Raw genomic sequence first — 22,230 nt, 5'->3', positions numbered from 1 at the left:
GACGTAGTTACCACCCATGTAATGGTCAACAAAACTACAGTACCAGTAAAAAGTTTGGACACACCTACTCATTCCAGGGTTTTTCTTTATTTTTACTATTTTCTACATTGTAGAATAATAGTGAAGACATCAAAACTATGAAATAACACATATGGAATCATGTAGTAACCAAAAACATTTTAAACAAATCAAAATATATTTGAGATTCTTCAAAGTAGCCACCTTTTGCCTTGATGACAGCTTTGCACACTCTTGGCATTCTCTCAACCAGCTTCACCTGGAATGCTTTTCCAACAGTCTTGAGGGAGTTCCCACATATGCTGAGCACTTGTTGGCCCGCTTTTCCTTCACTCTGCGGTCCAACTCATCCCAAACCATCTCAATTGGGTCGAGGTCGGGTGATTGTGGAGGCCAGGTCATCTGATGCAGCACTCCATCACTCTCCTTGGTCAAATAGCCCTTACACAGCCTGGAGGTGTGTTGGGTCGTTGTTCTGTTGAAAAATAAATGATAGTCCCACTAAGCAAAAACCAGATGGGATGGCGAATCGCTGCAGAATGCTGTGGTAGCCATGCTGGTTAAGAGTGCCTTGAATTCAACATAAATAACATACAGTGTCACCAGCAAAGCACCATCACACCTCCTCCTCCATGCTTCACAGTGGGAACCACAAATGAGGAGCTCATCAGTTCACCTACTCTGCGTCTCACAAAAACACGGCGGTTGGAACCAAAAATCAAAAATTTGCACTCATCAGACCAAAGGACATATTTTCACCGGTCTAATTTCTTGGCCCAAGCAAGTCTCTTCTTCTTATTGGTGTCCTTTAGTAGTGGATTCTTTGCAGCAATTTGACCATGAAGGCCTGATTCACGCGGTCTCCTCTGAACAGTTGATGTTGAGATGTGTCTGTTACTTGAACTCTGAAGCATTTGTTTGGGCTGCAAATTCTGAGGCTACTAACGTTAATGAACTTATCCTCTGCAGCAGAGGTAACTTTGTCTTAATTTCCTGTGGCGGTCCTCATGAGAGCCAGTTTCATCATAGCGCTTAATGGTTTTTGTGACTGCACTTGAAGAAACTGTCAAAGTTCTTGAAATTTTCTGCATTGACTGACCTTCATGTCTTAAAGTAATGATAGACTGTCATTTTCTTTGCTTATTTGAGCTGTTCTTGCCATAATATGGACTTTGTCTTTTACCAAATAGGGCTATTTTCTGTATACCACCCCTACCTTGTCACAACACAACTGATTGGCTCAAATGCATTAAGAAGGAAAGAAATTCCACAAATTAACTTTTAACAAGGCACACCTGTTAATTGAAATGCATTCCAGGTGATTACCTCATGAAGCTGGTTGAGAGAATGCCAAGCGTGTGCAAAGCTGTCATTAAGGCAAAGGGTGGCTACTTTGAAGAATCTCAAATATCAAATATACAGTTGAAGTCGAAAGTTTACATACACCTTAGCCAAATAAATTTAAACTCAGTTTTTCACAATTCCTGACATTTAATCCTCGTAAAAATTCCCTGTCCTAGGTCAGTTAGGATCACCACTTTATTTTAAGAATGTGAAATGTCAGTATAATAGTAGAGAGAATAATTTATTTCAGCTTTTATTTCTTTCGTCACATTCTCAGTGGGTCAAAAGTTTACATACACTCAATTAGTATTTGGTAGCATTGCCTTTAAATTGTTTAACTTGGGTCAAACGCTTCGGGTAGCCTTCCAGAAGCTTCCCACAATAAGTTGGGTGAATTTTGGCCCATTCCTCCTGTCAGAGTTGGTGTAACTGAGTCAGGTTTGTAGGCCTCCTTGCTTGCACACGCTTTTTCAGTTCTGCCCACACATTTTCTATAGGACTGAGGTCAGGGCTTTGTGATGGCCACTCCAATACCTTGACTTTGTTGTCCTTAAGCCATTTTGCCACAACTTTGGAAGTATGCTTGAGGTCATTGTCCATTTGGAAGACCCATTTGCGACCAAGCTTTAACTTCCTGACTGATGTCTTGAGATGTTGCTTCAATATATCCGCATAATTGTCCAGCCTCATGATGCCATCTATTTTGTGAAGTGCACCAGTCCCTCCTGCAGCAAAGCACCCACACAACAGGATGCTGCCACCCCCGTGCTTCACGGTTGGGATGGTGTTCTTCAGCTTGCAAGCTTCCCCCTTTTTCCTCCAAACATAACGATGGTCATTATGGCCAAACAGTTCTATTTTTGTTTCATCAGAACAGAGGACATTTCTCCAAAAAGTACAATCTTTGTCCCCATGTGCAGTTCCAAACCGTAGTCTGGGTTTTTTATGGCGGTTTTGGAGCAGTGGCTTCTTCCTTGCTGAGCGGCCTTCCAGGTTATGTCGATGTAGGACTCGTTTTACTGTGGATATAGATACTTTTGTATCTGTTACCGCCAGCATCTTCACAATGTCCTTTGCTGTTTGCTGTTGTTCTGGAATTGATTTTCACTTTTTGCACCAAAGTACGTTCATCTCTAGGAGACAGAACACATCTCCTTCTTGAGTGCTATGACGGCTGCGTGGTCCCATGGTGTTTATACTTGCGTACTATTGTTTGTACAGATGAACATGGTACCTTCAGGCATTTGGAAATTGCTCCCAAGGATGAACCAGACTTGTGGAGGTCTACAATTTTTTTCTGAGGTCTTGGCTGATTTCTTTTGATTTTCCCATGATGTCAAGCAAAGAGGCACTGAGTTTGAAGGTAGGCTTGAAATACAGGTACACCTCCAATTGACTCAAATTATGTCAATTAGCTTCTAAAGCCATGACATCATTTTCTGGAATTTTCCAAGCTGTTTAAAGGCACAGTCAACTTAGTGTATTTAAACTTCTGACCCACTGGAATTGTGACACAGTGAATTTTAAGTTAAATAATCTGTCTTTAAACAATTGCCAAAACTATAGTTTGTTAACAAGAAATTTGTGGAGTGGTTGAAAAATTTGTTTTAATGACTCCAACCTAAATGTATGTAAACTTCCGACTTCAACTGTATTTTGACTTTTTTGGTTGCTACATGATTCCATATGTATTATTTCATAGTTCTGATGTCATCACTATTATTATACAATGTAGAACATTCTAAAAAATAAATAAAAACCCTTGAATGAGTAGGTGTGTCCACACTTTTGCCTGGTTGTGTGTGTGTGTGTGTGTGTGTGTGTGTGTGTGGTGTGTTAGTCAGTCCTGGGTTTAAATACTATTTGAAATCATTTCAAATACTTAAGCTGTGCTTGGTTGAGCTTTCCTGCTCTAATGGAACCAGGAGAAAAGTCAGGATGGTGTAACGCCCATCTAGACATTAACAAAAAATGATATTTGAATTCAGGTCTGGTGTTCATATTATATGGCACTGGAATACCTTTCATATGATTATACATCTACATTTTCTCTCATATTTTGCTCTAGGAGGAGACCACAGGTGACATCACGTTTTATATGAAGGGTGCTGATGTTGCCATGGCGAGTATCGTGCAGTACAATGATTGGCTGGAGGAGGAGGTAAGGCTTCCATCCAGACTGTTGTACGTATGAACAAAATGTATCGAACACATGCAGGGTAATTACCTCTGTTGTTAACCAGGACATTCATTCATCACAAGATCAACAGGCCCACCCATGACTGGGTGTGCAATACTGTATGTTCATAATTGTATTGGCAATATTGAGTCATTTAGGACCAGGGGCTGTTTTTGATTTAATTAGTGACCAACATGAAGTGGATTCCTTTCCTAGGAGGCATTAATGTATGCGTCCCAAATTGCACCCTATTTAGTGCACTATTTTTGACCAGGGCGTTGGTTTAATATAATGCACTATATAGGGAATAAGGTGCCATTTGGGACGCATCCAGTATGTCATATTCCTAACAATGGTGTTAATGATGTTCCATTGAGTGTAATATCCCGTAGACTGTCCAAGCAGTGGTGCTATATGGGTACCATGTCAATAAGCAATCAGCGCGTCACTTTCAGCTCATTGGCGTTTCATATGAAACAATAAAATGTGGGTTTTGTGTCCTCCTGAACTTTCTCCCGAGGCGACGTTATTCCCCATTGATTTCTGTCTTTGTTGGTTAACTGTACGTGCCGTTCTGATGCAGCTGACTGTATACTGTATGCTATTCAGCGGATGTTACACCTACTGTATGCCATATGAAATTTGTTGAAACATATTGTTTGTTTCATAAATACGTGTCTGACTGGACTATAGAGAGAGTACGTTTGTCTCTACAAATGTTCAGTCATTTCTGGTTTTATCATATTACATCACTCTTTCCTAACTATCCCCTCTTTTGTTCTCAGTGTGGGAACATGGCCAGGGAAGGGCTTCGGACCCTGGTGGTGGCTAAGAAATCTCTGTCTGAAGAGCAGTATACAGACTTTGAGGTGCAAAACATAATGTCCCTTCTTAATGTCCTGCTGAATTGAAAATAATCTTCAAACCGAATGAGCTGCCTACTTGCCCTCATTCCACCAATTTCCTTCCCTCTTTTGCCCGATGCGCTACACACTTTTGCAATGGTTATTTATTTCTCTCTGATTTTTCTCACTTATGATTTCTACCTCCCTATCTCTTTCGTTATCACTTCCTTTCTCATCTCTGCCTCCCTCACTGACTGACTATCTTTCCCTCTGTGTTGGTGTAGAACCGTTACAACCAGGCCAAGCTGAGTATCCATGACCGGGCTCTGAAGGTGTCAGCAGTGGTAGAGAGTCTGGAGAGGGAGATGGAGCTTCTGTGTTTGACTGGGGTTGAGGACCAACTACAGGCTGACGTCAGGCCGACCCTGGAGCTCCTCAGAAACGCTGGGATCAAGGTATGAGACCACACTATCCTTCTGTGTTTTACTACAACTGTGAACTTGTTATATGTTGGCTGCATTTATATTGCGCTGTCCTTTCCATATACAGTATAATGTTAGCTGTGGAAAAGAGGCATTCCGTGTCATACCAGAATCTGACTAGTCCGTGTATAATATGAAATACTATAAAATTGTGCTTTTAATGCTGTCACTGATTCCCTGTCATGGTTTTGTTTTCTGTTCAGATATGGATGCTTACTGGGGATAAGCTGGAGACAGCTACTTGTATCGCTAAAAGCTCCCATTTGGTGTCCAGAAGCCAAGATATTCATGTCTTCAGATCGGTTCGCTTCTCTTTCTTTTTCATCTTAAGATAATAATCTGTCACTTGATGAGTGTTAAAGGGATGAGGAAATGGTCCTGTATCTGTCCTTCCACTAATTGTATTGCCTGGCTCTCGAGCAGGTCTCCAACAGAGGAGAGGCCCATCTGGAGCTCAATGCCTTCAGAAGGAAACACGACTGTGCTCTGGTCATCTCTGGAGACTCCTTGGAGGTACTACAGCACAAACACTTCTCACAGACCTCTCAAAGCAGATTGTAATGTAGATGCAGCCAAAAAAACATCAACTGAGTGGTTTGAGCCCTGAATGCTGATTGGCTAACAGCCGTGGTATATCAGACCGTATACCACGGGTATGACAAAATATTTATTTGAGCTGCTCTAATTACATTGGTAACCAGTTTATAATAGCAATAAGGCATCTCTGGGATTTGTGGTATATGTGCCAATATACCACGGCTAAGGGCTGTATACAGGCACTTTGCGTTGTGAAGAACAGCCCTTAGCCGTGGTATATTGGCCATATACCACACCCCCTCTGGCGTTGTTGCTTAATTATAACACCATTGATTGACAGGGCGGCAGGTAGCCTAGTGGTTAGAGTGTTGGACTGGTGACCGAAAGGTTGCTGGATATAATCCCTGAGCTGACAAGGTAAAAATCCGTCGTTCTGCCCCTGAACAAGGCAGTTAACCCACTGTTCCTAGACCGTCATTGACAATAAGAATTTGTTCTTAACTGACTTGCCTCGTTAAATAAAGGTATAAAAAAATAAGAGAATGGATCTGAAGAGATGGTACAGTAAATACTTCATGATTTAAATGTGCTTGTGTGGGTCCGGATGCGTTTGCATTTTCCAAATCAAATGAGTTTGTGGAGCTGGCGTGTCAGTATGTTTCTCTTCCCACAGGTGTGTCTGCGGTACTATGAGCATGAGTTTGTGGAGCTGGCGTGTCAGTGTCCAGCGGTAGTCTGCTGTCGCTGCTCCCCCACTCAGAAAGCCCAGATCGTCCACCTGCTCAAGCAGCACACAGCCAACAGAACCTGTGCCATAGGTGAGCCCCTTTGCACCCTGGGCAAGACCCAGATGCATAACAACTAACCACTCTCATCCTTTGTATCAGACACGACTGCTACAATGATCGGTGTACAATGAATGCCAAATGATTAAATAAGTCAATTGTAGAAAATTCCTACCAGTAATATACCTCACTATTGACTACTTTTTTGAAAAAGAAGAAACTAATCCCAGTACGAGAAGGTACACACCTATTATGTCCACAAGATGGCAATCAAACAGCACAAGCATCATTGTTAACATTGTTCTGTCATCATCCTGGGGCGTAAGCCTTATTTCCATATGGCTCTTTTACATGTTATTATTGAGCCTGTGGCTGACGTGTGGCTCTCTTGTCTCTCCCAGGTGATGGAGGTAATGATGTCAGTATGATCCAGGCAGCAGACTGTGGTATCGGCATTGAAGGAAAGGTAAACAACCCATATCACTCCTCCTCTTATCCCATCCACATATTATAACGTTTAATAGTCAATTAAAATAAAAAATTAAATGCAAAACCTGTTATGGGTGCCGTATTTAGTGGGATATGGGGTGTGTCCTTCCGTAGAATAACATTACGCACTTATGCTCTCCCCGTGCAGGAGGGGAAGCAGGCATCCCTGGCGGCAGATTTCTCCATCACTCAGTTTAAGCACATTGGCCGGCTGCTCATGGTCCACGGCAGGAACAGCTACAAGCGCTCAGCAGCCCTGGGCCAGTTTGTCATGCACCGAGGCATGATCATATCAACCATGCAGGTAACAGACCTGAACATGTTTATGTTACTACTCCTGAATATGGAAGGACTTGAATGAAACGTGTCATCTCTCTCCCTCTTTGCAGGCAGTGTTTTCCTCCATTTTCTACTTTGCATCAGTCCCTTTGTACCAGGGTTTTCTCATGGTTGGGTATGTGGTTGTCTATATTTCTACGGCAATTGTTTCCATTTGTGCGTACAGTATGTGCATGCGTCTAAACATGAGAAGGTGTGACCCTTTCTATTGATGCACTGGCACAGTGTTCTGTATTAACTCGGTCCTGTGTTCTCCCCTTCTGTGCAGGTATTCTACCATCTACACTATGTTCCCTGTATTTTCCCTGGTGCTGGACCAGGACGTGAAGCCAGAGATGGCCCTGCTGTACCCTGAGCTTTACAAAGACCTCACCAAGGTAAAATGACAACCTCTCCTATATAATACAGGCTGACGGGGAATGGATGGTCAATTTACACGGACTCTATTTTCATTCAGGGTTTAACAGGTTAAAGTGAATTCCAAAGTTGTGTTTTGACAGGAATTAGATTATGATGTCTGCAATTCTGTATTTTTCTCTTCTTTTAGGGTCGTTCCTTGTCTTTCAAGACTTTTCTCATTTGGGTGTTAATCAGTATTTACCAAGGTAAGAGAATTGACAGGATACTCCTGTAGCTTTCTGAGTTAGATTTCCTTAACACAGTTCTAATGATGAATACTAACACAGGGGAGGGTGCTTCTAAACATTATGGATATTCTGAAGATGGCGGCCAGGTGCACAACTCTTATATCCAAATGATCCATCCGCACAGTAAGGCAGCTTTTCTGAAAGCAACCTGAACGAAGCGCAGCGTACTGGCTTAAACACCTTTTATTACTGACCGTTCATCCAGGCACCACACTTATATTTCATCATTTTTACTATGTGCGATACCGTCAGTCCCCTGGCCCCCTGACTCTCAGACAGTCCTGTTTCTCAGTAGCTTAGGTTTCCAAGCGTCATCTGCAGTTACACGCAGGCTTTTGTCTGTCCAGTAAATCGATATTTCTGTAATCGCTAAGCCATGCAGCGTGTTGAGAAAGATCTATGTTCTTACTGAAGCGTCACTTCCTGACAGCTCTCGTTTTTTAATTAAAGGTCTATTACCAAAGTCCAATGAAAAACAGGGAGATATGAGGGGGGAGAAAAAATATCGGGCCACGATCGTCGGTTTTAATTTATTACAGAGTTTAACTCCCAGGAATGCACTGTATGTAGACTGTATGGAAAAGGCAATTATGTGATCAGTAATAGGCTATTAAGCTCAATTTGCGGTGTGTTATAATTAAATGAAAGGCTATCAAAATACAGTAGGCACCACCATAGAATAGATGAATGAGTGTCATGCTACAGTACTCAGTGGTCTACCTGGTTGGTTTTTGGATACACTTGGACACATTGTCTGTTTGCCCTCATAAATACTGTAATTGAGTCAGATCCTGTGTCTTAAGACTTGCTTGAATCCTAATACATATTATGAATAACAGACTTTCAGTGAGCATTGGGGATCAAAGTAACTTAAGAAATAATCCAAAACAAAGGCCTAATGTACTTGTCATATTTGGTTCCCTAAAAGAATAAGCCGGTACATTTTATGTTAGGTCTTATTGTTATTAACTAGAAACAAATTTATTCTAGTTGATGACTAGAATTCATTCTAGTTGATCATTCTCTAGTTTCTTTCTCATGCTGGTTAAACAGTTACTCAACCAGTACTACGTCACTAACACTTCTTTGTGGCGCCCCCAGGCGGCATCCTGATGTACGGCGCACTGGTATTGTTTGAGTCTGAGTTTGTGCACGTGGTGGCCATCTCCTTCACTGCGCTGATCCTCACCGAGCTGCTCATGGTGGCGCTCAACATCCGAACCTGGCACTGGCTCATGGTGCTAGCAGAGTTCCTCAGTCTGGGCTGCTACATAGCCTCGCTTGCCTTCCTCAATGAGTACTTCGGTAAGCAAATGTTGTTTACCTGAGGGGAAAAAACAACTCAATTAAATGTTATTTATCCCTTTAGGGCCAAAGTAAAAAACAAAAAAAGTAAAAAAGTATGCTGTTTGCTTTTGTGCTGATAAGTGTTGAGGGGAAATTATTTGATGTTGCTATTTGCTTTTTTGTTATGTGGAGGGCAGTTTTTTACAAACACTTTAATCTTGTCGTGGAACAGTCTCACCCTTTGCACTACACTGCACTGCAGCTTGTGTGTTTTAGTTTGATGCACTTATGTTTCAGTTACCCCAATTCAACCTTGGAGGTCTGTGCTTTGTTCGTGTCTGCCATCTTCTCTCTGCCTCTCCCCTTCTCCCTCGCTCGCTCCCGTATCTCTTTCCCTGTTTTTCTCTCTCTCATGCTAGCACTCATTTGGTCTCTCTCTCTCTCTCTCTCTCTCTCTGCTGCTCATCCTCTCTTTTGCTACTGTATGTGTCCTTGGGACAGGCATAGGCAGGGTGTCCTTTGGAGCATTTCTGGGTAGGTGTGCAGCACTGTGGAAACGCTACCTCTTCTCTTCCACTTCCTATTCACACTTTCCTCTCGTCACTGTTTTTGACCGTGCTGTGACTGCTCAGCCCTGTTTGTGTTCCTTCTGTGACCAAACTCTGACCATGTCTTTTTCAGCCATATTTGATGTGACGTATTGAGCATATTTTCCTGCTACTTATATTGTTTTACCATTCCACTCAGTGATGTCTCATTCCAGGCATGTGTGCAAAAGCTCTTTTTAAAGAGAAAACATGGATCCATAATTATCAACTAAATCTTTTGAATAAATTGAAAATATAGTGATAATAAATTAATGCATATCAACATGTCAGTGCCTTGCACATATTGTATGTGCGGTTATTTGGACAGATTTCTAACCTGTGTTGTTTTTTTATACCAGACCTGGGCTTCATCACGACACCAGCCTTCCTTTGGAAGGTGTCAGTGATCACCGTCGTCAGCTGTCTCCCTCTCTATATCATCAAATACCTGAAGCGCAAGTTCTCCCCACCCAGCTACTCCAAGCTGTCCTCATGAGCCATTTTAAGCTCTATCCTGCTTACACAACTCTCCTAATCATCTTTCTTACGCTCTCTATGATCCAACCTTTCTTTTCAGGGCTTTTTTTACTGATCCACAGTGATTGACAGACAGGGAATCTAAAGAGGTCACTAGAAGCAAAAACACGAATAGAGTATTGTATGGATTTATCTCACTGGAATGTGGTAATGCTTGTAAAGACAGCGCCACACAAATGCTAAAAAGGGACTGGACGGGAAGGCTCGGGTCAATTTGCCTTCTGTTTAAATGCACTTCCAACCGAATCGCTTCAAGTGTCTTTTTTTAATTTTTATAACTCGATGACTATGGTTTCCGCGTTTAACTTTTTGTATATGTAGTTCTGCATAAAAATAAAATAAAAAAAGTGATTTATTCAACTTTATTAATCTCTGTACTGAGTAGAGATAACAGTATGATGGTTTAATTTGTGATTTACAACTTTGATTCCTAAGCACTGTCAATACGAATTTAACGCGTGCAGCATTTTACTACTGTACCCTGACGCTTAACTGTACTTACAATACCGGTCAAAGGTTTTAGAACACCAACTCATTCAAGGATTTGTACTATTTACTATATTGTAGAATAATAGTGAAGACATCAAAACTATGAAATAACACATATGGAATCATGTAGTAACCAAAAAAGTGTTAAATACAAATATATTTGATATTCTTCAAATAGCCACCCTTTGCCTTGATGACAGATTTGCACACTTTTGGCATTCTCTCAACCAGCTTCACCTGGAATGCTGTTCCAACAGTCTTGGAGTTCCCACATATGCTCAGTACTTGTTGGCTGCTTTACCTTCACTCTGCGGTCCGACTCATCCCAAGCCATCTTAATTTGGTTGAGGTCGGGGGATTGCCAGGTGATCTGATGCAGCACTCCATCACTCTCCTTCTTGGCAAAATAGTGCTTACACAGCCTTGGAAGTGTGTTGGGTCATTGTCCTGTTGAAAAACAAATGATAGTCCCACTAAGCTCAAACCAGATAAAATGGCGTATTGCTGCAGAATGCTAAGGTAGCCATGCTGGTTAAGTGTGCCTTGAATTCTAAATAAATCACAGACAGTATCACCAGCAAAGCACCCCCACACCATCACACCTCCTCCTCCATGCGTCACGGTGGGAAATACACATGCAGAGATCATCCGTTCACCCACACCGCGTCTCACAAAGACATGGTGGTTGGAACCAATAATCTCAAATTTGGACATCAGACCAAAGGACACATCTCCACCGGTCTGTCCATTGCGCCTGTTTCTTGGCCCAAGCAAGTCTCTTCTTCTTATTGGTGTCCTTTACTAGTGATTTCTTTGCAGCAATTCAACCATGAAGGCCTGATTCACACAGTCTCCTCTGACCAGTTGATGTTGAGATGTCTGTTACTTGAACTCTGTGAAGCTTTTATTTGGGCTGCAGTTTCTGAGACTGGTGACTATAAGGAACTTATCCTCTGCAGCAGAGGTAACTCTGAAATGTTCCGCGTTGACAGACCTTCATGTCTTAAAGTAATGATGGACTGTATTTTCTCTAGGTGTTTTTGAGCTGTTCTTGCCATCATATGGACTTTTGCCAAATAGGGCTGTCTTCTGTAAACCCCCCCTCTACCTTGTCACAGCACAACTGATTGGCTCAAACGCATTAAGAAGGAAAGAATTCAACAAATTTACTTTTAACAAGGCACACCTGTTTGAAATGCATTCCAGGTGACTACCTCATGAAGCTGTTTGAGAGAATGCTAAGAATCTCATATATAAAATATATTTTGATTTGTTTAACACTTTTTTGGTTACTAGATGATTCCTAATGTGTTATTTCATAGTTTTGATGTCTTCACTATTATTCTACAATGTAGAAAATAGTCAAAATGAAGAACAACCGTTGAATGAGTAGGTGTTCTAAAACTTTTGACCGGTAGTGTACTTTGGGAAAACATACATTAAGCTACATTTTGCAAATAAAAGTGCAAATTATTTGTTCTGGGAACAACACCCAACTGGCTTTGGATGTTTTCTCTTTGTACAATAAGTCCTTTACTTTTCCAGATGCTGAATATCATATCAAATATCTTCATGAATTCCTGAGAGTAGAAACCAGCACTCCATAGTTAATTTGATTTAGGCAATTGTATTCCTTGCATCCTGGCCTTGAACACAGTGCATTACGCTATAGGGATGTGTATTTGTCATTGGCTGCCAGCCCTGGTTGCTGGACATGCCAGTTTGCATTTGTGCCTCATTGTTTGATTGTTGCGTTTGGAAATCGGCTCTCGTAGCTCCGATTTGTCAATCACAGGATTAGCTAGACTAGCTAGAGTATTCTGTTTCTTATTTGAAAGATCTCCTGGGTCAGCAGCATGACCACAAGGGATATATATATATATACCTTGCTGTAACCACTCACTTCTGACAATATTTCACAATGACTACTGTTCTTTCTCAATCTCAAACAACCACAGAATATTAAGGCCGTAGTTTTGTAGGCATCCTCTGACAATTACTAATTTGACAGTATCTTTATTAACATCTTATGTCTTCTGGGCTTGAGACGAAACTGACTTTCACCCTGCTATGGATGCAAAGACGAAACTTGACAGCGGGTTTGGCGGAATGAGTTTTATCATTCTTGCCATGTGAGTGTGTGTGTTTAGTTAGATATAAATGCCTAGTCCAAACACAATTGAATACATGTATCATGACGCTCACACGGATCTATTTTCCTGATTGTCTTTGTCTGTACTGTAAGTGTTGTATATTTCTCTGTGGAAGAGGTTGCCATGTTTTTGTATCCCATTTGAGTTGAACTCAGGTAAATCATTCCTGTATGTCCTGAATAGAATTGGCAACCATACTGTACACGGCAACGCTGTATGAGGCAGACTGGGCTGTTATGTTTATTTATGAGTGACGTATGGACATGGCTGTCATTTTAATACAAATATATATTTTTTAAGTTAACTTGATCCCAATTGTCTAACGATGTGTTTTCTGTTGATACTTGTGCTCTGTTTGTATGGTGTTATACAGGATTAATCTGTTGAGGACTTGCATTCCATGTCATAGACTGCAATTTATGGTATTGCTATTGATTTAATGAGCAATGAGCAATAAATTGACATTTTAACAAATAATTGCTTCATATGGTGTGATTGCTTAACAACCTTAAAGGTATAAAATATTTTATTTGATATAATATTGAATTTGTCCTTTACTACTTTAGCCCATAGAAACGCATTGAATAACACATTCATAAATGGCTAAAAAGACAGCCGGAAAGTAGATCAGAATCAGTGGCGACCATCATTCAGGGTCCCACCTGTTTTGAGCCCCACATTTTTAGCAGCAAAATAAATTATCTATATATATTTTTTGGGGGTGGGGGGCTTGCCAATTTTGCATGTTATTTTGGCATTAATACGATGTCACACATTAAGTTTGCAAACAATGTAAAAAATATATATATCATTGAGTTAATAAAGCCGCATACAAACATGGTCTCTTTTTTGTGTTCTTGAGTAAGACAGCTCCAAAATGCAGGTGTTTCAGCCTAGCTCAGTGCTTTCTGTGGTGGTGGAGCAAGCCAGCAGAAAATAGGAGCATTGCGCTGTGATTGGCTCAGTGTTCTGTCACTTATGGGGACACTACGTCACAGGCCAAGTCTAAGTCCTTAGTAAGGGTAGACATCGAACATTTAAGCCCTTTGGGTCCTGCCATAGATTAACATCCAAAATCATCTTGGCTCCTGGACTCTGTCCACGCATGGCTGCGATGAAACAATGACTTATCAATGACCCAAGACCAGCTCAGTTAATCCCTACCATTGTGACAATGAGTCGTCATAATGCTGCATCAAATGTACAGTTGAAGTCGGAAGTTTACATACACCTTAGACAAATACATTTAAACTCAGGTTTTCACAATTCCTTACTTTTAATCCCAGTAAAAATTCCTCCAAACATATCGATGGTCATTATGGCCAAACTGTTCTATTTTTGTTTCATCAGACCAGAGGACATTTCTCCAAAAAGTACAATCTTTGTCCCCATGTGCAGTTGCAAACCGTAGTCCGGCTATTTTATGGCAGTTTTGGAGCTGTGGCTTCTTCCTTCCTGAGCGGCCTTTCAGGTTATGTCGATATAGGACTCGTTTTTACTGTGGATACAGATACTTTTGTACCTGTTTCCTCCATCTTCACAAGGTCCTTTGCTGTTGTTCTGGGATTGATTTGCACTTTTCACACCAAAGTACGTTCATCTCTAGGAGACAGAACACTTCTCCTTCCTGAGCGGTATGACGGCTGCGTGGTCCCATGGTGTTTATACTTGCGTACTATTGTTTGTACAGATGAACGTGGTACCTTCAGACGTTTGGAAATTGCTCCCAAGGATGAACCAGACTTGTGGAGGTCTACAATTTTTTTTCTGGGGTCTTGGCTGATTTATTTTGATTTTTCCCATGATGTCAAGCAAAGAGGCACTGCGTTTGAAGGTAGGCCTTGAAATACATCCACAGGTAGACCTCCAATTAACACAAATGATGTCAATAAGCCTATCAGAAGCTTCTAAATCCATTATATCATTTTCTGGAATTTTCCAAGCTATTTAAAGGCACAGTCAACTTAGTGTATGTAACTTCTGTCCCACTGGAATTGTGATACAGTGAATTTTAAGTGAAATAATCTGTCTGTAAACAATTGTTGGAAAAATGACTTGTGTCATGCACAAAGTAGATGTCCTAACCAACTTGCCAAAACTATACTTTGTTAACAAGAAATTTGTGGAGCGGTTGAAAAATGTGTTTTAATCAAATCAAATGTATTTATATAGCCCTTCTTACATCAGCTGATATCTCAAAGTGCTGTACAGAAACCCAGCCTAAAACCCCAAACAGCAAGCAATGCAGGTGTAGAAGCATGGTGGCTAGGAAAAACTCCCTAGAAGGCCAAAACCTAGGAAGGAACCTAGAGAGGAACCAGGCTATGAGGGGTGGCCAGTCCTCTTCTGGCTGTGCCGGGTGGAGATTATAACAGAACATGGCCAAGATGTTCATAAATGACCAGCATGGTCAAATAATAATAATCACAGTAGTTGTCGAGGGTGCAGCAAGTCAGCACCTCAGGAGTAAATGTCAGTTGGCTTTTCATAGCCGATCATTAAGAGTATCTCTACCGCTCCTGCTGTCTCTAGAGAGTTGAAAACAGCAGGTCTGGGACAGGTAGAACGTCCGGTGAACAGGTCAGGGTTCCATAGCCACAGGCAGAACAGTTGAAACTGGAGCAGCAGCACGGCCAGGTGGACTGGGGACAGCAAGGAGTCATCATGCCAGGTAATCCTGAGGCATGGTCCTAGGGCTCAGGTCCTCCGAGAGAGAGAGAAAGAAAGAGAGAAAGAGAATTAGAGAGAGTATACTTAAATTCACACAGGACACCGGATAAGACAGGAGAAGTACTCCAGATATAACAAACTGACCCTAGCCCCCCGACACAAACTACTGCAGCATAAATACTGGAGGCTGAGACAGGAGGGGACAGGAGACACTGGCCCCATCCGATGATACCCCCGGACAGGGCCAAACAGGAAGGATATAACCCCACCCCTTTGCCAAAGCACAGCCCCCACACCACTAGAGGGACCACCAACTTACTATCCTGATACAAGGCAGAGTATAGCCCACAAAGATCTCCCACACGGCACGAACCAGAGGGGGGGCTCCAACCCGGACAGGAAGATCACGTCAGTGACTCAACCCACTCAAGTGACGCACCCCTCCTAGGGACGGCATGGAAGAGCACCAGTAAGCCAGTGACTCAACCCCCGTAATAGGGATTGAGACAGAAAATCCCAGTGGAGAGAGGGGAACCGGCCAGGCAGAGACAGCAAACTCCATATTAATGCCCATTATTTTGGAATTAGACGTTTGACGCGCATGTAGTGTATCTCTAGCTTAATCTGACAGATTTTGATGGGGTTTTGTATTATGTTACTTAGATTGGCACACCTTAAAAACAATTCCCTAATGTCATCATGCTCAAGGAACTAAGTGGATATTTTATATCTCGTTAAAAACTCTTCTGGTTGAACTTTTTCTGATTTGAGTGGTAACTGTTGTATCAGAGAGTTTTTAAAACCTAGCTACTGTACTGGCTTTGGTTATAATACTGGTAACCCTCAGTATTGTATTCATGCTGATGGAGAATAATTTTTGACCACAAGATGGTGGCAAAGACCAGACACTGGAAAGATATGACAATTAATCTAAAAAGGTCGTTTAGGAATCAAGTACATTTGAAGACTGTCGAAGTGTTTGCTTCGTCCCTCAACGAGCCATTCTAAACAATGGCTCGTTGAGGTCGAAGCAACTGAAATGTATGCAGGACTATGCTCTTAAAATGTGTGGTGTAGTATACGTTTCTGCAACGGTCTCTGTGGTATCCATCCCTCATGGGCCCATCAGGTTGCCTCATGTTAGTCTGTGGGCTAATCTATTCCTCAACTTTTCCCAAGGCAGTAATTGATTCCGAATGTAAAGTAATACAAAGGAATGACTTGATCAATAGAAAACTCATCACTATGCAGAAGCAGTAATTACACAGTTTTCTTATATTTTACCCTCAGAGAGGGGGGTTACTGTAAAAACAGTATTCAGGTTTGAGCTGCTCACTAAGCAGAAAACAATGTGTTATCAATTTCCCCCCTCGAGAGTACTAGGAAACACTGTGGATGGTGGGTGACCCAGCGATGAATATGATGGTCTGATGGCTCATGTTAGGAAACCTTCACTTTCATCTCCCCCTTGTTTTCACACACAGCTACACATTCACAAAGAGGAAAATGTACTGTAAGTAGAAAGAATAGCCTATTCTATGTGTTTTTTGGGGAAAATGGCAATACCGCTGGTTTACTTGACATTGCCGTATACTAAAGAGAGGATGCTGAGATAAATACAGAGTTTCAAGCACTGCAAATCAGCGTGTTTATTTTGTGACCTTTTTTGCTTAATAACACAACTAGTTAATGTGTTCTATGACTCCCTGGTTTGGATGTTTTCTTTGTTAGTCAACAGGTTTGGCAGTCAAATCAGATTCTGTACGCGTGGTGTGGAAAGTCTACACAGGTGAGTGCACAATGTCAAAGCTACTGTAAGCCCATTACTCCCAATAATATAGTTACCTTCATTAGAATGAAATATAATCTGGGCCTCCCGAGTGGCGCGGCGGTCTAAGGCACTGCATCAAGGTGTTGCGATGTCACTACAGAGTGGGATTTGATCCCAGGCTGTGTCACAACCGGCTGTGACCGGGAGTCCCACAGCATCGTCCATGGTTAGGGGAGGGTTTGGCCGGGGGGGGGGTGCTTTACTTGGCTCATCGTGCTCTAGCGACTCCTTGTGGCGGACCGGGCGCCTGCAGGCTGACTTCGGTCATCAGTTGAACGGTGTTTCCTCGGACACATTGGTACAGCTGACTTCCGGGTGAGTCGAGCGGGTGTTAAGAAGCGCAGATTGACAGGTCATGTTTCGGAGAACGCATGACTCGACCTTCGCCTCTCCCGAGCCCATTGGGGAGTTGCAGCGATGAGACAAGATCGTAATCACGAAATTGGGGAGAAAAAGAGGGTGAAAATTACACACAAAGAATAATGAAATAGAAGATACTAGGGAGTATTAGTCAATGATCAGCACAAACTAAGGGCTCACTGGAGCAAATTATCAAAGAGCTGTAATAAGTGTCCAAATTAGATTTTACAGTAAACAGAGAATTCATATTATCAATAATTTGTAAGATGGTTGTGAGAGAATTTTAAATGCTGCAGGATGATGCATCTATTTGACATTTCTTGACAACATGATGATAGCCATTCCCTGGGTGTAACACTAAAACATTGCAGAAATGTTAGATGTGTGGAGGAACATTTTGTCAAATGTGTATTTTCAATGACATTTTCAGCTTTTTATACGCTGGAAAGACCTACCATTATGCTATTATGCTACTGTATCTTGTTACTAAATGGCCAAATGCCTTATTCCATTTGACTGGGTTTGTTCTAGAATTCCAATGCAACCTGTTTGAATTAAGTAGGCATGACCAACACAAATCAAATGAAATGTTATTTGTCACATGCTTCGAATACAACACCTTACCGTGAAATGCTTACTTACAAGCCCTTAACCAGCAATGTAGTTCAAGAAATAAACTGCTCAAAAAAATAAAGGGAACACTAAAATAACACATCCTAGATCTGAATGAATGAAATATTCTTATGAAATACTTTTTTCTTTACATAGTTGAATGTGCTGACAACAAAATCACACAAAAATGATCAATGTAAATCAAATTTATCAACCCATGGAGGTCTGGATTTGGAGTCACACTCAAAATTAAAGTGGAAAACCACACTACAGGCTGATACAACTTTGATGTAATGTCCTTAAAACAAGTCAAAATGAGGCTCAGTAGTGTGTGTGGCCTCCACGTGCCTGTATGACCTCCCTACAACGCCTGGGCATGCTCCTGATGAGGTGGCGGATGGTCTCCTGAGGGATCTCCTCCCAGACCTGGACTAAAGCATCCGCCAACTCCTGGACAGTCTGTGGTGCAACGTGGCGTTGGTGGATGGAGCGAGACATGATGTCCCAGATGTGCTCAATTGGATTCAGGTCTGGGGAACGGGCGGGCCAGTCCATAGCATCAATGCCTTCCTCTTGCAGGAACTGCTGACACACTCCAGCCACATGAGGTCTAGCATTGTCTTGCATTAGGAGGAACCGAGGGCCAACCGCACCAGCATATGGTCTCACGAGGGGTCTGAGGATCTCATCTCGGTACCTAATGGCAGTCAGGCTACCTCTGGCGAGCACATGGAGGGCTGTGCGGCCCCCCAAAGAAATGCCACCCCACACCATGACTGACCCACCGCCAAACCGGTCATGCTGGAGGATGTTGCAGGCAGCAGAACGTTCTCCACGGCGTCTCCAGACTCTGTCACGTCTGTCACATGTGCTCAGTGTGAACCTGCTTTCATCTGTGAAGAGCACAGGGCGCCAGTGGCGAATTTGCCAATCTTGGTGTTCTCTGGCAAATGCCAAACGTCCTGCACGGTGTTGGGCTGTAAGCACAACCCCCACCTGTGGACGTCGGGCCCTCATACCACCTTCATGGAATCTGTTTCTGACCGTTTGAGCAGACACATGCACATTTGTGGCCTGCTGGAGGTCATTTTGCAGGGCTCTGGCAGTGCTCCACCTGCTCCTCCTTGCACAAAGGCGGAGGTAGCGGTCCTGCTGCTGGGTTGTTGCCCTCCTACGGCCTCCTCCACGTCTCCTGATGTACTGGCCTGTCTCCTGGTAGCGCCTCCATGCTCTGGACACTACGCTGACAGACACAGCAAACCTTCTTGCCACAGCTCGCATTGATGTGCCATCCTGGATGAGCTGCACTACCTGAGCCACTTGTGTGGGTTGTAGACTCCGTCTCATGCTACCACTAGAGTGAAAGCACCGCCAGCATTCAAAAGTGACCAAAACATCAGCCAGGAAGCATAGGAACTGAGAAGTGGTCTGTGGTCACCACCTGCAGAACCACTCCTTTATTGGGGGTGTCTTGCTAATTGCCTATAATTTCCACCTTTTGTCTATTCCATTTGCACAACAGCATGTGAAATTTATTGTCAATCAGTGTTGCTTCCTAAGTGGACAGTTTGATTTCACAGAAGTGTGATTGACTTGGAGTTACATTGTGTTGTTTAAGTGTTCCCTTTATTTTTTTGAGCAGTGTAGTTAAGAAAATATTTACTAAATAAAATAAAGTAAAAAATAAAATAAAAGTAACAAAATAAAATAACAATAACGGGACTATGTATAGGGGGTATTGATACCGAGTCAATGTTCGGGGGTACAGGTTAGTCGATGTAATTTGTACATGTAAGTAGGGGTAAAGTGACTATGCATAGATAATAAACAGTGAGTAGCATCAGTGTAAAACTAAAGGGGGGTATCAATGTAAATTGACCATTGTTAATGTAAAATGGCCAATATCAAATGGGTGGCCATTTGATATTGTTCAGTAGTCTTATGGGTTGGGGGTAGAAGCTGTTAAGGAGCCTTTTCGACATAGACTTGTCACTCCGGTACCACTTGCTGTGCGGTAGCAGAGAGAACAGTCTATGACTTCTGTCTTCTGGGCTTTCCTCTGACATCGCCTAGTATGTAGGTCCTGGATGGCAGGAAGCTTGGCCCTGGTGATGTACTGGGCCATACACACTACCCTCTGTAGCGCCTTACGGTTGGATGCCGAGTAGTTGCCATACCAGGCGGTGATGCAACCGGTCTCGATGCTGCAGCTGTCGAACATTTTGAGCATCTGGGGACCCATGCCGAATCTTTTCAGTCTCCTGAGGGGGAAAAGGTTTTGTCATGCCCTCTTCACGACTGCCTTGGTGTGTTTGGACCATGATAGTTCGTTGGTGATGTGGTCTCCAAGGAACTTGAAACTCTCGACCCGCTCCACAACAGCTCCGCCAATGTTAATGGGGGCCTGTTCGGCCCAGCCTTTTTCTGTAGTCCACAATCAGCTCCTTTGTCTTGATTGTGTTGAGGGAGAGGTTGTTGTCCTAGCACCACACTGCCAGGTCTCTGACCTCCTCCCCATAGGCTCATCGTTGTCGGTGATCAGGCCTACCAATGTTGTGGCGTCAGCAACCTTAATGATGGTGTTGGAGTCGTGCTTGTCCACGCAGTCGTAGGTGAACAGGGAGCACAGGAGGGGACTAATCCCTCAGCCCTGAGGGACCCCCGTGTTGAGGATCAGACTGGCAGATGTGTTGTTGGGCAGCCCGTCCAGGATCCAGGTGCAGAGGGAGGTGTTTAGACCCAGGGTCCTTAGCTTAGGGATGAGCTTTCTGGGCACAATGGTGTTGAACGCTGAGCTGTAGTCAATGAACAGCATTTTCACATAGGTGTTCCTTTTGACCAGGTGGGAAAGGGCAGTGTGGAGTGCGATTGAGATTCCGTCATCTGTGGATCTGTTGGGGGCGGTATGCGAATTGGAGTGGGTCTAGGGTTTCTGGGATGATAGTGTTGATGTGAGTCATGACCAGCCTTTTAAAGCACTTCATGACTACCGACATGAGTGCTATGGGGCAGAAGTCATTTAGGCAGGTTACCTTTGCTTTCTTGGGCACAGGGACTATGGTGGTCTGCTTGAAACATGTTTGTATTACAGACTCGATCAGGAAGAGGTTGAAAATGTCAGTGAAAACTCTTGCCAGTTGGTCCGCGCATGCTCTGAGTACACATCCTGGTAATCCGTCTGGCCCCGTGTCCTTGTGAATGTTGACCTATTTAAAGGTCTTGCTCATATTGGCTATGGAGAGTCTGATCACACAGTCGTCCGGAACGGATGGTGCTCTCATGCATGCTTCAGTGTTGCTTGCCTCGAAGCGAGCATAAAAGGCATTTTGCTCGTCTGGTGGCACACGTCACTTGGCCGCTTGTGGCTGGGTTTCCCTTTGTAGTCTGTAATAGTTTGCAAGCCCTGCCACATCCGACGAGTGTCAGAGCAGTTGTAGTAGGATTCAATCTTAGTCCTCTATTGACCCTTTGCCTTATTGATGGTTTATCTGAGGGCATAGCTGGATGTTTTGTAAGCTTCCGGATTAGTGTCCCACTCCTTGAAAGCAGCAGCTCTAGTGTTTAGCTCGGTGCGGATGTTGCCTGTAATCCATAGCTTCTGGTTGGGGTATGTATGCACGGTCACTGTGGGGACAACTTCGGCGACGCACTTATTGATGAAGCTGCTGACTGAGGTGGTATGCTCGTCATTGCTCATTGGATGAATCCCGGAAACATATTCTAGTCTGTGCTAACAAAACAGTCCTGTAGCGTAGCATCCGCATCATCTGACCACTTCCGTATTGAGCGAGTCACTGGTACTTCCTGCTTTAGTTTTTGCTTGTAAGCAGGAATCAGGAGGATAGAATTACGGTCAGATTTGCCAAATGGTGTGCTAGTGAGAGCTTTGTATGTATCTCTGTGTGTGGAGTAAAGGTGGTCTAGAGTTTTTTTTCCTCTGGTTGCACATGTGACATGCTGGTAGAAATGAGGTAAACCGGATTTAAGATTGCCTGCATTAAAGTCCCCGGCCACTAGGAATGCCACTTCTGGATGAGCG

At 43.0% G+C, this 22,230-nt stretch overlaps 1 protein-coding gene across 1 annotated transcript in view; it reads left to right on the top strand.

Annotated features, from left to right (window-relative positions):
- Positions 1-13,195, top strand: part of atp9b (ATPase phospholipid transporting 9B) — a 56,566-nt gene extending 43,371 nt beyond the window's left edge. The window contains exons 17-29 of the mRNA XM_071367302.1: positions 3,431-3,523; positions 4,327-4,410; positions 4,671-4,841; positions 5,072-5,170; positions 5,292-5,381; positions 6,079-6,223; positions 6,592-6,656; positions 6,828-6,983; positions 7,069-7,133; positions 7,287-7,395; positions 7,566-7,623; positions 8,767-8,970; positions 9,899-13,195. Of these exons, the coding sequence (XP_071223403.1) occupies positions 3,431-3,523; positions 4,327-4,410; positions 4,671-4,841; positions 5,072-5,170; positions 5,292-5,381; positions 6,079-6,223; positions 6,592-6,656; positions 6,828-6,983; positions 7,069-7,133; positions 7,287-7,395; positions 7,566-7,623; positions 8,767-8,970; positions 9,899-10,035 (1,476 nt within the window). The 3' untranslated portion in view covers positions 10,036-13,195. The remainder of the gene's footprint in view (positions 1-3,430; positions 3,524-4,326; positions 4,411-4,670; positions 4,842-5,071; positions 5,171-5,291; positions 5,382-6,078; positions 6,224-6,591; positions 6,657-6,827; positions 6,984-7,068; positions 7,134-7,286; positions 7,396-7,565; positions 7,624-8,766; positions 8,971-9,898) is intronic.
- The last annotated feature ends 9,035 nt before the right edge of the window (positions 13,196-22,230 follow it).

This window comes from Salvelinus alpinus, chromosome 26 (assembly GCF_045679555.1).
Source record: "Salvelinus alpinus chromosome 26, SLU_Salpinus.1, whole genome shotgun sequence".
Classification (NCBI taxonomy): domain Eukaryota; kingdom Metazoa; phylum Chordata; class Actinopteri; order Salmoniformes; family Salmonidae; genus Salvelinus; species Salvelinus alpinus.
The sequence above is the reverse complement of the archived record's forward strand: the minus strand, read 5'-3'. Positions and strand labels throughout refer to the sequence as shown.